A 14,689-nucleotide genomic window follows, 5' to 3' on the forward strand; every position below is an offset into this window, starting at 1 on the left:
TGGCTTTGGAGAACCTGAGTGCTGCCATTGCATGGACTGTTGTTTTCTCTCAGGACCATAGTGGTGGAACCATGTTTCATCAATAGTAATTAGTTGTTCCAAATCGTCGGCACCAGCTTGCTGAAAATGCTGCAAAATCAACTTGGAAGTGTCCACTTGACATCGTTTCTTGTCAGCCTTCAAACATTTGGGCACCCACTTGGCTGATAGCTTCTGCATACCCAGCTGCTCATAAATTATACACACAACATGTTCCTGAATATCTGTAGTGTCTCATCAATTACCAAAATGTGGACTTGGACGTGGTTAACAATTTAAGGTCTCCCAGACCCTGCTGCATGTTTGATCTTAAAGTCTCCACTAGTGAGATTCAGAGAAAAATATTTCGATTCGATTCACCCTGTTGAATCAATTTTTCGATTCGATTCACTGTTAATGACACAGCTTTTTAAGTTTAAACATTTTATTTAACCAAGGCAATATCATATCAAAAATTCCCAGCTTCTATCCCCAGCCCCCAAGACTCACCAGCCCCCATTCCGATTCATTTACTTACTGGACTGGATATTAAATTGCAGGGAAGAGAGAAGAAATACGGGGAAAGAGCCAGCCAAAAATAGTATTTGCTGCTGCCGAGGTCTGCTGCACGAGGTCCACTCGCTCGCCGATTGACTCTCCCACTCCTTTCATTTCTTCTGATGTAACTTCCGGTTTCGCAAAACCGGAAGTTACATTAGATGGGTAGAGGCTAGCGGCATGAAATATCCCGAACTCGTCTTGCAGCTGAATCGGTAAGTCTGGTTTTTAACAAAAACGAACCAATTCGAATTGATTCACCTGATTTGAATTGGTGAACCGATTCGAATCGTGAATCGGGCAGCGCTAGTCTCCACACTGAAAGTTTGCACACCACTTTTTCAATGTGGAGTATGATGGGCATTTATCACTCGGTGTTTGCATCATAATTCATGGATTTCTTTTGGGGGTCTTCTTCTGTAGGAATAGGAACTTCAGGATGGCTCAGAGTTCCACACTTTTCATTGACATGGTTCAAGATCTGAAACAGTGTCAAAATATGTTTCATAGACAAGGGCACGAAAGACAAAGGCGCGCGCCAACAACTGAGCGCAAGATGGAGGTGCGCGCCGAAGAAAATTACAGTTTTTAGGGGCTCCGACGGGGGGGGGGTTTGTTGGGGAACCCCCCCACTTTACTTAATAGACATCGCGCCGGCGTTATGGGGAGTTTGGGGGGTTGTAACCCTCCACATTTTACTGTAAACTTAACTTTTTCCCTAAAAACAGGGAAAAAGTGAAGTTTTCGTGAAAATGTGGGGGGTTACAACCCCCCAAACCCCCCACAACGCGGTGCGATGTCTATTAAGTAAAGTGGGGGGGTTCCCCAACAAACCCCCCCCCGTCGGAGCCCCTAAAAACTGTAATTTTCTTCGGCGCGCGCCTCCATCTTGCGCTCAGTTGTTGGCGCGCGCCTTTGTCTTTCGTGCCCCCACACACACACCCCCATCGGAGCCCTAAAAACAGTAATTTTGAGTGGCATGCGCCTCCGCGCTGCGCTCAATTGTCTGGGCGCACCTTTGTCCCGGTGCGCTTTTGACCTGACACCTCAAAATATAGCTTTATGAGACTTTTTTCAGCTACAGTGGCAAAATAATGCTCACTCGAGGAACGCAGAGAGAGGGGAGACATGATCGAGACATTCAAGTATCTCACGGGCCGCATCGAGATGGAAGAAGATATCTTCTTTTTCAAGGGTCCCACGGCAACAAGGGGGCATCTGTGGAAAATCAGGGGCGGGAAACTGCACGGGGACACCAGGAAATTCTTTTTCACTGAAAGGGTGGTTGATCGCTGGAATAGTCTTCCACTTCAGGTTATTGAAGCCAGCAGCGTGCCTGATTTTAAGGCCAAATGGGATAGACACGTGGGATCTATTCACAGAGAAAGGTAGGGGAGGGTCATTGGGGTGGGCAGACTAGATGGGCCGTGGCCCTTATCTGCCGTCTATTTCTATGTTTCTAATTTAGGAAGTTGGTTTGGCTGAGAACTTTTCAGCATCTCCTTGTATCTATCCCTCATCCCACGCCCCTTATTCCAACCCTCTATCCTCACTTCACTGCCTCAGGAATTGCTGTTGTAATCCTACCATGCCTTAGTAAAAGGGCCCCTATGTTTACTCATCTTGGAATCAATCTGGAACGTTCTGCAAAAAAGGCAAATGTCAAAAAATCAATGTCCTGGTCACAAAAGCAATTTGAGGAGAATGGTGGCCATTTTCTATACTTTTGTGGCAGAGGCAATTAAGAAATAACAAAAAAATAAATCAATAAATGTTGTTACATAATGTTATCAGAATCTCAAGGAAGAAATTAGGGACCTGAAAGATCACTGAAAAGGACACAAGACTGAACATTTGCCTTCAGCCAGGGGGAATAAGACTCTGCCTCTTTCCTTCTGGCTTGGCTCTTTAACTGTGGTTTCATCCTTTATTTCTTCCTTGACACAACTGCCTAAGAATAACATCATCATACAGTGACAACCAGTAAGCACTTGAATTGATTGACTTCTACACATTTAAAATGAAGAAATAAAGCTCTCACCAAAGACAGACCACTTAGGAGAGAGAAAGAAAGAGAGAGAGAGAGACCCTGATCCTGCACTGTGAGCAAATATTTAAACTTCTTATTTGTATTTTGTGATGCTGCAATTCTGCCAGTAAAGATAGGGTCAAAGTCCTCAGCCCCGACCCAGGACAACAAAGAAACACCAGGTGAAAAGAGGAAAACAGGGCTGGAAAAGAGGATCTCTGTGTCCAGATACAGGAATCAGGGACTCAGAGCACCTTGGTTATAGTCATTGAGTCCAGCCAGGAAAAAAAAACAATGTTTATTAAACCTTGGATTACATTCAGACTGGTTCACTAACAAAATATGTTGTAAATATTTCTAAATTCCCAACAAAAATGTAATTTACAACTAAAGAAACGCAGATACTCTCACCTTCGTACCATATATTTGAACCTCCTTACAACACAACTATTTTCAGAAAACCCGAGTCTACTTTTCAGCCATTATAAATCTCCTTCTTGAGAACCTCATCTGCCTATTTACTCCTTTGTCCTTCACCTCTACCATTCTGCTTTCTTGAATCCTTTATCATCTTCTGATAAAACTCCTGATGAAGTCCACTTCCAGTTCTTCCATTTTAGCATAAACTGGTCAGTAAAATGTAAATTCTGGGGAAATCAAGTCATATCTGATACAGGACTTGTCTGACATTCTCCAGAAGTCCTCTTGTTGTTTCAAAAGTGATTTGAGAGTTGGTTTTTTTTCTGGAAAACTCTAGGAAAAGAACATCATTAAAGAAAAGTGTTTGTAAATTAATCCAAGAGTTAATTTTGAATTCTATGCTCTAGGATTTATGAACTGCAAAATCCCAATAGGTACCAAGCAATGTATGATCATAGCCCAAACCTAAGCGAAAATTATACAAAGATCTGTACATTGTTAACAAATAGTACAGTAAGAAGTAATCAAAAGCTGTAAAAAGCTCTACTTACAATGTTTATGGCTTTCGATGCTACTTTAACTAACTGTAGTACTGGTAATAGGACAAAACAGTTTACATACAAAATAATTCATAATGGGGGAGACCAAGTGACTGACTCCGGGATGGACGCATGAACTGGTCCTCACCGGCCAAACTGACCATTCTTATACAATGCAACCAGCAACTAAACACTCTACACCTGAGCCGTGTACACCACAGAAAGTGGCCCTCCTGCCTGATCTATCTGAATGCTCTACTTGCTGAGGATATTATAATAATAATGATAACTTTATTTTTATATACCACAATACCACATACAGTTCAGAGCAGCTTACAGAGGAAGAGACTGTATACAGCGGTCAAAATGGCAGTTAGAGAGGCAAAACTTTGAGTGGAAGAAATTCTGGCAAAAAACATTAAAAGGGGGACAAATCCTTCTTCAGGTATATTAGTGACAGAAAAAGGAACACAGGCGGGATAGTACGCCTTAAAAGACTGGACGGAAGTTACTTGGAAGCAGATTCCGATAAAGCCGAACTATTGAATGAATACTTCTGCTCAGTCTTCACCTGTGAGGCACCGGGACACGGTCCGCAGTTGAAGGCAACACAAAGCACAGAAGACCCGTTTCAGAATTTTGAGTTCACACCAGGTGAAGTTTACAGTGAACTGGCAAGACTCAAGGTGAACAAAGCCATGGGACCAGACAATTTGCACCCTAGAATGCTCAGAGAATTGAGCGATGTCCTGGCGAAACCGTTAGCTGAGCTATTCAATCTCTCCATAAGTAAGGGGTTTCCTCACTAAGCTACAGCAACTTTTGCTCCAATGTCTCTGGCTCCCTTGTCATATCATATCTTAGTGAAGTGCTATGGGAAAAGGAGTTTAGCTATAATGTCATAGTAGGCTGAGACAAAAGAGTGGTAGCTCAATGGTTAAAAGCGCTGCTTTCACTGAGCCCCAAACCCATATTCCCAAGTGTGCTTGAATGCATGTGAGGTGGAGCTCCATTTTTCTCACACGCTAATCTTCATTCTAAGCACTGTACTAATGGATATATGACTGTAAGTAATCTGTTCCGTTTAGGCGTCATACCGGAAAAGTGATGTTTTTTTGCCCTTACCGATCAGCGTCAATTGTGCTGCAATTCTTTAATACATATTTGATATTTGTTTTCTACTTGAAAACCTTCCAAATCTTTAGGCATTCCTTTGCTTAAACTTATTTGAGTTCATCCTGATATGATAGCTAATGAAGCATAGACAGCTCAGTCAAGTATGATATGAAAGGGTGGTGAGATGGACCTAAGTAGAAGCAGCTGTAGCTCTATGTGTTAGGAGCCAGCCTGTGCTCCTAACATCCAGAGGTTGTGAGTTCTACACCCAGCACATCTTTTAATTGTGGCATACTACTTTGAAGGTGCAGATTGATGAGGTCACAATGAGGTCAGTTTTGTGCAACTGAAGACCTCCATTTTGCAATGAGGGAAGCTTGAATGTTAAGGTGTGTATCTGTTTATTCTCTTTTTAAGTGCTGATAATGTGTGCTGATTTTTCTTTGCTTTCAAAAGAGAGCCGATTGCAATGCTGTTTGTTGAGAAAAAAAAGGGGGTTGTAAAAGCCATGTGTAAATTATATTATTGTTCGGGCAGAAATGTGGTTTGTTATCCATGCAATATAATGTGTTCCATTTACATTATATTTATTAGGACAGAGAAAAGATGAAAATTACCTATTCAAACTCACTATTGGAATTATTGATGAAAAACACAGCGAACCTCTGCCTCGCGTCTAACAAAGAGCCGCAATTTCGAAAATTGAAACGGCATTGAAATCCAAGTTAGACCAGGGTTTCTTACGTCTACATAATACACGATATTTAGACGCAGGCGTTCGCTCAGGTAGCGCCTATCTAGCGTCCCCATTTGGCACGCCCAGGGAACGCCCACGGAACGCCCACGTCCAGAGCTGGAGACGGGACTATGCTTTCTGTAGACGTCAGTCCGTCAACTACCTCTTAGGGACGTCTATGTGTCGTTTATTTCCCAATTAACATTAATTAAGACCCTTAACTCCGTAATTATTCACTTACATCGGACGTCCAAAGCACGCCTAAGTTAAACACAGTAATAGAGAATTTACCCCTAACTGCATGGGTCAATGATTGGCTGAGTGGCAGACTTCAGAGGGTGGTGGTTAATGGTACCCTCTCTAAAACATCGGAGGTGACCAGTAGAGTGCCGCAGGGCTCGGTCCTGGGTCCACTCCTTTTCAACATATTCATAGGGGATCTGACTCAAGGGCTTCAAGGTAAAATAACACTATTCGCCGATGATGCCAAACTATGTAATATAGTAAGTGAATGCAGTTTACAGAATTATATGGCACAGGACCTGCTTACATTGGAAAGTTGGTCCTCAACCTGGCATCTAGGCTTCAATGCTAAGAAATGTAAGGTCATGCACCTCGGAAGCGGAAATCCATGCAGGACGTACTTCTTGAACGGAGAAACTTTAACTAGGACTTCAGCAGAATGAGATTTAGGAGTAATCATCAGTGCAGACATGAAAACTGCCAATCAAGTGGAGAAGGCTTCATCTAAGGCAAGGCAGATATTGGGTTGTATCAATAGAAGTTTCGTCAGCCGAAAGCCTGAAGTCATAATGCCGTTGTACAGGGCCATGGTGAGACCTCACCTGGAGTACTGTGTGCAATTCTGGAGGCCACATTACAGTAAAGATGTGCGCAGAATTGAATCGGTTCAGCGGACGGCCACCAGGATGATCTCGGGGCTCAAGGGTCTCTCGTACGAAGAGAGACTGAACAAATTGCAGCTCTACACTCTCGAGGAACGTAGGGAGAGGGGAGACATGATCGAAACATTTAAGTACCTCACGGGACGTGTCGAAGTGGAAGATGATATTTTCTTTCTCAAGGGACCCTCGGCCACAAGAGGGCACCTGCTCAAACTCAGGGGCGGAAAATTTCATGGTGACACCAGAAAGTATTTCTTCACAGAGAGAGTGGTTGATCATTGGAACAAGCTTCCAGTGCAGGTGATCGAGGCAGACAGTGATCCAGACTTTAAGAATAAATGGGATACCCATGTGGGATCCCTATGAGGGTCAAGATAAGGAAATTGGGTCATTAGGGCATAGACAGGGGGTGGGTAAGCAGAGTGGGCAGACTTGATGGGCTGTAGCCCTTTTCTGCCGTCATCTTCTATGTTTCTATTACAAAAAACTTTCAAAATTACATTAGCATGGTAAGATTAATCAGATTTTTCCTGGAAATATTTTAGAAGTACACCAGGGCAGAAGTGGAGTCAGAGAAATTTATCAAAGAGATAAGTTTTGATTGACTTCCTAAAAATTTGGTAAGAAAGAGCGTTTGAGATAAAGTTGGTTAAACATTTATTCCATTTGCCTGCTTGGAATGTTACCATATTTGTGAAGTAAAAAAAGAGGATACATGACCCAGTCACAACTCCACTCCTGGCCCATCACCCACTAGTCTTGCCCTTGCCCCCTCCCCCACACACACATTTCACCCATTTTTCTTAGTCTCCCTTACCAACTTCTGTACCCTGTTAGTACTTCACTTTTTCTCTCCCTCCAACCCTACCCCGCAGGTGCTTCTCTCTCCCTCCCTCCAACCCCCCCATGGGTGCTTCTCTCTTCCACCTCTGCAGGTGCTTTTCTTTCTCTCTTCACAACCCCCTCTCCCATGGGTTCTCACTCACACTCTATTTCTACGCTCTCCTCTCCTGTGGGAGCTTCCCTCTTTCTCTCTCTCTCCCTCCAACCCCCTCCCCACCCCACCCCCACTGTGGGATGGTGCTCTCTCTCCCCCTGTTCCCCTCCTACCTCCTCACTGAAACTGAATGTCTGGGCCGGCCAGCAGCAGCAAGGTGAGCCTGCTGCCGTCAGTCTACCCGGGGAGCATTTTCTTTGGAGTGACTTCCAGTTCCCTTGTAGGTGGGACACTCCAGAGAGAAGGCATCTAATTGTAAGCTGCAATGAATCCTTGTAGAAATTTTATAGGATATAAGAAATTGTATGGTATGGAATTGTATTATTAAATATACTCTGTAAAAAAATGTATTTTCAATACAGATACAAAGACTAAAAAACCCCCAATTATGCTTATACCATAATTCTTATTGGATAGTTTGGTCACTTTGATTGTATCAATGTTCAGTTATACTTTATTATAAAATGACATTTTATAATAGAACCGAAAAAAGTGCCCTCAGAGAAGCTAATGAAGCACCAGAACGAGGCTTCCAACCCTCCTCCCACGCAAGCCCCGCCCAAGCGAATCCCCTCCAATCCCCAGCTCCTCCTGAGGTCTGGCCCTTCTCTATAGGCGGGTCTGGCCTCATCTCGCTCAGGGATTGGCTCCTTCCTTTTACTGACGGTAGCCGCAAAGGATTACTGGGAGGCACATTGTGCTGTGTTGTCAGGCCAGAGGGAGAGGAATTCCTGGAAGAGACCGACTAGGGGTAGGAGACGAAGGTCCCAGCTAGGCTCCATGTTTGGGCAGCATGGACTGACTGCCTTCCTCAAGGGCTTGTGTGACCAAAAGAGTTCTGTGATGAATCACTAGTAGGAAGAAAGTGCAACGTTTGCCCTGGTGCTATTTAAGTTAGTTTGCATGTCCCTTGAGGAAGGCAGTCCATACTGCTGACACTTGGAGCCTAGTTTTCAGACTCTATTGATGAAACTGTGCTAAAAAAAAAAAAATACAGTTGGTTGATTCTGATATCTCACACCTTTTCTTTGGTCACTTGTTATATTTTGAGCCAAAATCTCTTTTCCTCTCTTGTTTTGTTGGAGGGAGGAGCCATTGAGCTAGCTAGGATTGATATGAGCTAACCTTGAGACTGAGGGCTGGAGGACTCACTGATGCAAACCACTTTGAGCGGGGACAGTCCATGGAGAGGACGAGGAATCATTAACCTAGCTAGCACAGCAGGGGCTTCAAGGTTGGGCACAAACCAGGCCAAGGGAGAGACACTTCTTAAATACCTAACCTAATAATGTCTAAGGTTTCAGTTCTTGTACATGACTCAAAAGTCCAGTTTTCCAAAGCATACAACACTCTAATGTTGAATTCAACACTTATTCTCTTTGTTTCAGAACTTGCTATTGAATCCCTTCCTGGAAGATTATGGCTACTCCTTTCCTAAGTTTGAACCACATTGCATTTCACGTCACCAATGGGGTAGCACTGCTCCAGAAACTGGTCAACAAATTCCAGTTTCATCTGTTTGCCATGAGAATCACAGAGACAGCTCAACAGTTTGCAGTGAAGAAAGGCGCTGCAATTTTCGTAGTCAACGAGAAACCGAAGTCAGGTGTTGCTACAGCACAACAGTGGGCACTCTGGCAGGCGAATAGACTGGGCTTGAACCAAGAATGTACTGATCTGTCATGCATTCCTTTTAATGATGCACTGCCCAGAGCTTGCCCAGAGCTTGATCTCTTATATGACATATGTCCATCTTGCTCTGTAGACACAGCTTCAAATGTGAGCTTTGAGGTGGAGGATGTGGGTAGTCTTTGCAAACAACTCCATGCTCATGGCTGCCAGATCCTCATCCCACCCACTGAAATTCATGATGATTCAGGATGTGTGATTTACTCTGTGATTAAATCCATCGTGGGAAACATCTCCCACACCTTAATTGATCGATCACGCTACAAAGGTGAGTTCTTGCCAGGATTTCAAGTCATAGACTCTCCTGCTATTCCATCAGGCTTGACAGAGATAACACACTTTGATCATGTGACCTATGCCTGCCCTCAGGGGAGTAGCACTCAGATCTTAAAATGGTATGAGAAGTGCTTTGGTTTTCAAAGGTTTCAGCTGCATCAGGAGGAGAGTGCAGAAGGTGGTTTTGTCATCAGTGATGATGGCATAGGACTTCGCCTCTCTGCTATGCAATACTGGAAATGTAGCAAAATGGCTTTAACCTTAGTGGCACCCAGCAAAGTGCCAGACTGCAGGTTTGTTTTGGCTGAGTCCTTGCCAGGACAGGGCAGGAATCAGGTGGACACATTCCTGGAGCAACATGGAGGGGCAGGGATCCAGCATGTGGCACTATACACACCAGACATTATTGCTACTGCCAGGGCCTTTTATTGTGCTGGGGTTCAGTTTGTAACTCCACCCCCAGCTTATTACACAGAGCCTGGGAAAGAGGAGGAGATTAGAGCTGTAGGACAAGATCTCCAATTACTTTCACAACTTGGGGTCCTGCTAGACACAGATGTATCTAATAAGGGTGAAGGAAGAGGTTGCCGAGGCATGGTGGAAAACAGGAGACATCTGATGCAAATCTTCACAAAGCCCATCTTCTCAGAAGAGACCTTCTTCCTGGAACTCATTCAGCGGCAGGGAGCTTCTGGCTTTGGGGAGGGAAATATCCGGGCATTATGGCATGCAGTGCAAGCATTTATAGACCAGAAAGAACATGTACAGAGCAGCTAAGTTTCCAGAGGGGGTCATAAGCTAAGGGACCAGATAAAGTATCAATATAATGGGAATAATGTGAACATATGAATTTCTTAGCATCTTTTACAATAAAAATATCCAGTATAGCCTCTGGTTTGAGGTAGTGCTTTCAAATTGTTCTCAGAGTTGTTTACTCTAGCAACTCTGCATGAGAAACCACTTTGCCAGTTGCAAGAAGGGAATGGTAGTGTTTTAATAAAAATGCCAAATAAAACTTTTGTATTAGGATCTTAACAGTGACAGCATCCTTTCTTTCCTCACAAGAAACACCCAGTGCTGCAGAAGCACCAGACACAGGCTACGTGTGGTTTATGGGAGTCACAACATGGTGACATGTTGCTTTTTCTGGGCAGCCTGCATCAAGTCAATTCCACATTGCTATATTTGCTGGGATAATTTTATGATCAACTAACATTTTATATGCCAAAGTAAAAAATTAGGCACTAGAACACAAGTGTCAGTGTTTTGGGGGCACAGAAGGAGTGGAACTTATATATGAATTACATTAAAACAAAACACTGATTGCCTCAGAGCAGGTATAACATTGGGTGGTAGCAGTTATTTAATAAAACCACAGATGTTACCTTTATAATCTAGATGTAGTATCTTTGTGCCTTTCCTGGATAGATCTTTTTATCAGTACATAGATGGGACATGGTTATCTGAAATTCGAGGGGGGGGGGTGTCTCGTCCTGTGGCTGTGCATTAGTCTTAGTCCTGCTCTTGGGGCGGGGGGTCAAGATTTGAAATGGGTTTCTGTTACATAAACACAGGAGTCTGTACGTTAGATGATCATTCTGACGTCCTTCAGCAAGCAGTTTATGAGTACAATCACCTGTGGAGTATAGCGCCTTCTTCAGTTTTTTTCTTCTGCAAGCAAATTGAGAAGGTGTGTTCTGATCGGTTCTGTTCAGGTTTGATTATTTTTGAGTATTTTCTTTGGTATTGTGAGGCTTTGGTGCCCATTTTGGGGATTACTCTGGGAGAGGACGCAGACTCACAAGGGCGGACTGCAGCTTGCAAGGCAACCCTCAGGTGTACCTGATGAACCAGACTGCTTTGGGTTTCTTCGAAGCTCGGTTTCTATTCTCCTGCAAGCCTGCTTGTCTTCTGATTTATTAGAGCACAGGTGTCAAACTCAAGGCCCGCCTGGCCGTTTTATATGGTCCACAGTACAATGTCCCTGGTGTTATCTGCTGGCCAGCTCCCTCCTCCTCACTGCCGCAGTGTGCACAGAGCTGAAGGCGGCTCCTCGCATGACCCATGCCTCATCTGGAAGCATTCCCTCAAACGTTGCGATGCCAGAGGGCTTCCGATTCAGGCGCAGGATGCATGAGGAGCTGCCGCCTGTGGCTTTGTGCACACTGTGGCTGTGAGGAGGGGGGAGCCAGCCAGAAGATAACACCGGGGGCATCGCACTGCGGGCCACATAAAACGGCCAGGCGGGAGCTGGCCAGAAAGTAAGACACTGGCTGGAGGGAGGCACCTTGTTGAGGCACAGCATGGTAGGAGGGAGACAACAAAGGCAGGGGGAATGATTTTATTTTCAATTTAGTGATTGAATTGTGTCAGTTTTGAGAAATGACATCTGATGTCTGTATTTGCTCGTGAGGCACTAAGGCCAGGGAGCTCTGGATGCCTGCAGCCGCTGCCGACGGAGCTCCACCGCCGAGTTCAGGCCGGCCGCGAGTGCCTCGCGTCTGGACCAAATTGTGTCCCATTCCCCCGGAGAAGGGCACAATTGCTCCATACACGACCTAGCTAGAAGATAAAGTGCCGGTTAGTGCAAAAATATAGTAAATTGACAGGGAAGCAACCCTGCAGACCGGCACTACCTCAGGATTTTTTTTTTTAAATTTACAAAACAGACTCCACAGGCTCTCGAAGTAATATGTCTTGCTTGATTTAGGGGGCAAGGCTTACTCTAAAAAAATGTGGGGAGGTGAAGGAAGTGGGGGGAGGGACCCCGCTCGAGACCCGCTGGGTTTGACACCCCCAAGGTTGGACGGACCCCCAAACAGGGCCCGCCCAAGCTCTGTCCGTCCAAAAACAGGGACTAGAAAACCCCTAACAAATTCCAACAGCCGTACCAAGGGAGATGGGTAAAGCTCACTCAACACCTGCTGGAGACTGATAGAATACTGATAAAAATAGATAAGGGGATATCTTATGTACTATTCCACAGTTTTGTTTTCAGTCTCCACCTGCTGGTCATGATTGGATATATACCCACTTGTAAAGATTAACCTCTACTGGTCTGGAGAGTGCTAAAGAAGAAGGAGAAATTAGGTTCTTACCTGCTAATTTACTTTCTTTTAGCTTCTCCAGACCAGTAGAGGTTAACTTTACGAATGGGTATATATCTAATCATGACCAGCAGGTGGAGACTGAAAACAAAACTTTGGGACAGTATATCCTAGCCCCTCCTCTCTATTTCCCTCAGTCTGCCGAATAGCCAAGCAGAACCAAGAACTGGAAAACAACAGAGAGAAAAAACAATACTCCGAAAGGAGTAACAAGTAACAAACCCAAAATGCTGTTGGAAAATGCAGAAGAGAAATTCCCGAAGGAAGAATGTCCCCACAGCTCGCCAGCTAAGCCAGCCGAGCCACAGCCGCTGTTCTTCAATTCTCCCCGGCCCTAGAAAAATACTAGAACCCGCAGCAAAAACCAAAAACTGCCCGCGCAACAGCCCCAACAACAACAACAACAGACAGGGTGGGGACCTCTACTGGTCTGGAGAAGCTAAAAGAAAGTAAATTAGCAGGTAAGAACCTAATTTCTCCTTCTTTAGCACTCTCCAGACCAGTAGAGGTTAACTTTACGAATGGGACGTACCAAAGCAGTCCCTCTCACGGGCGGGACCCCCGAAGGGCCGATACCAGTACACGCTCACCGAACACCGCGTCCCGACGCGCCTGCACATCAACCCGATAATGACGGACAAAGGAATGCAAGGAGGACCAAACCGCAGCCTTACAAATATCCACAGGGGGCACGAGCGACGACTCAGCCCAAGAAGCCGCCTGACCCCGTGTGGAATGAGCCTTGAGAAACTCCGGAACCGGCTGCTGTTTCAGAAGATAAGCGGAAGCAATCGTCTCCTTGATCCAGCGCGCAATAGTAGCCTTAGAAGCGCCAGCTCCCCGACGAGAACCCGCCAGGAGGACAAAGAGATGATCGGACTTCCGGAATTCCTGGGTCCGCTGCACATAAGAGCGAAGGACCCGACCGACATCCAACTTGCGCAGCTGCCGTTGCTCAGAAGAGCCCTCCCGACTACCCAAGACCGGGAGAACCACCGATTGATTGACATGAAAAGGAGAAACAACCTTAGGCAGAAAGGAAGGAACAGGCCGCAAGACGACCCGTTCCCTAGAAAACTCCAAGAAGGGAGTCCTACAAGAGAAAGCCTGCAGCTCAGAAACACGCCTAGCAGAAGTAATGGCCACCAAAAAGACCGCCTTCAAAGTAAGGTCCTTCAAAGAACAGTCGTCCAAGGGCTCGAAAGGCGGACGCACCAAAACAGAGAGAACCAGATTAAGATCCCAAGAGGGAACCGAGGGCCGAAGGGGAGGCCTAAGCAACTTGGCCGCCCGCAAAAACCGAATCACATCAGGAAGCGCCGATAAACGCTGACCTGACACCAACCCTCGAAAAGCCGACAGGGCCGCAAGCTGAACCCGGAGAGAAGACCAAGCCAGGCCTCTATCCAGGCCATCCTGCAAAAACTCCAGAATGGAAGGCAGAGAAGCGCGAAAAGAGGTCACTCCCCGCGCCCGACACCATTCCTCAAAGAGACGCCAAACCCGCACATAAGCCCGAGAGGTAGAAAGCCTCCGGGACCCCAACAGTGTAGAAATCACCTTGTCTGAATATCCCTTCTTGCTAAGGCGACCCCTTTCAAGAGCCATGCCGTAAGACAGAAGGGAGACGGGTCGAACATGGGAATGGGACCCTGCCTCAGAAGGTCGTCCGAGAGAGGCAGAGGAAGAGGATCCGCTACCAGGTGCCTCACCAGATCCGCATACCACGGACGGCGAGGCCAATCCGGCGCCACCAGCACCACCAAACCCGGATGGTAAACAATGCGAAGAAGCACTCTGCCCACCAGCGGCCAAGGAGGGAACACATACAACAGCCCCTCCGTTGGCCACGGCTGGACCAGAGCATCCAGACCCTCGGCCAGACCGTCCCTGCGACGACTGAAGAAGCGGGGCACCTTGGCGTTGCCACCCGTGGCCATCAGGTCCATCAGGGGCTGCCCCCAAGCCTGCACTATCAACTGAAACGCCTCGGCGCCGAGACACCACTCTCCTGGATCTAGGAAGTGACGACTGAGGAAGTCTGCCTGAACGTTGTCTACTCCGGCTATATGAGAGGCCGAGAGGTCCAGCAGATGGGATTCCGCCCAAACCATGAGCAGAGCCGCCTCCTGCGCCACCCGAGTGCTCTTGGTGCCCCCCTGACGATTGACATAAGCCACCGCCGTGGCATTGTCCGACAGCACTCTGACTGACTTGCCCCGCAACAGGGAGTGGAAAGCCAACAGCGCCAGACGGACCGCTCTGGTCTCCAACACGTTGATCGACCAGGCGGCCTCCT

General features: G+C 46.2%; 2 protein-coding genes across 2 annotated transcripts in view; one reads left to right on the top strand and one right to left on the bottom strand.

Annotated features, from left to right (window-relative positions):
- Positions 1 to 2,884: 2,884 nt before the first annotated feature.
- Positions 2,885 to 14,689, bottom strand: part of MUTYH (mutY DNA glycosylase) — a 63,687-nt gene continuing 51,882 nt past the window's right edge. The window contains exon 17 of the mRNA XM_033916668.1: positions 2,885 to 3,358. The gene's annotated coding sequence lies outside the window, so the exon portion shown is untranslated. The remainder of the gene's footprint in view (positions 3,359 to 14,689) is intronic.
- Positions 8,722 to 10,060, top strand: HPDL (4-hydroxyphenylpyruvate dioxygenase like). Its single transcript, XM_033915535.1, has one exon. The coding sequence runs from the start codon at positions 8,738 to 8,740 to the stop codon at positions 10,058 to 10,060; it is 1,323 nt and encodes a 440-aa protein (XP_033771426.1). The 5' UTR covers positions 8,722 to 8,737.

The sequence above is a fragment of the Geotrypetes seraphini genome, chromosome 12, assembly GCF_902459505.1.
Source record: "Geotrypetes seraphini chromosome 12, aGeoSer1.1, whole genome shotgun sequence".
Taxonomy (NCBI): Eukaryota; Metazoa; Chordata; class Amphibia; order Gymnophiona; family Dermophiidae; genus Geotrypetes; species Geotrypetes seraphini.

Bases quoted from the DNA above. Each gene is read 5' to 3' on its own strand.
- HPDL (XM_033915535.1), top strand. From the start codon at position 8,738: ATGGCTACTCCTTTCCTAAGTTTGAACCACATTGCATTTCACGTCACC.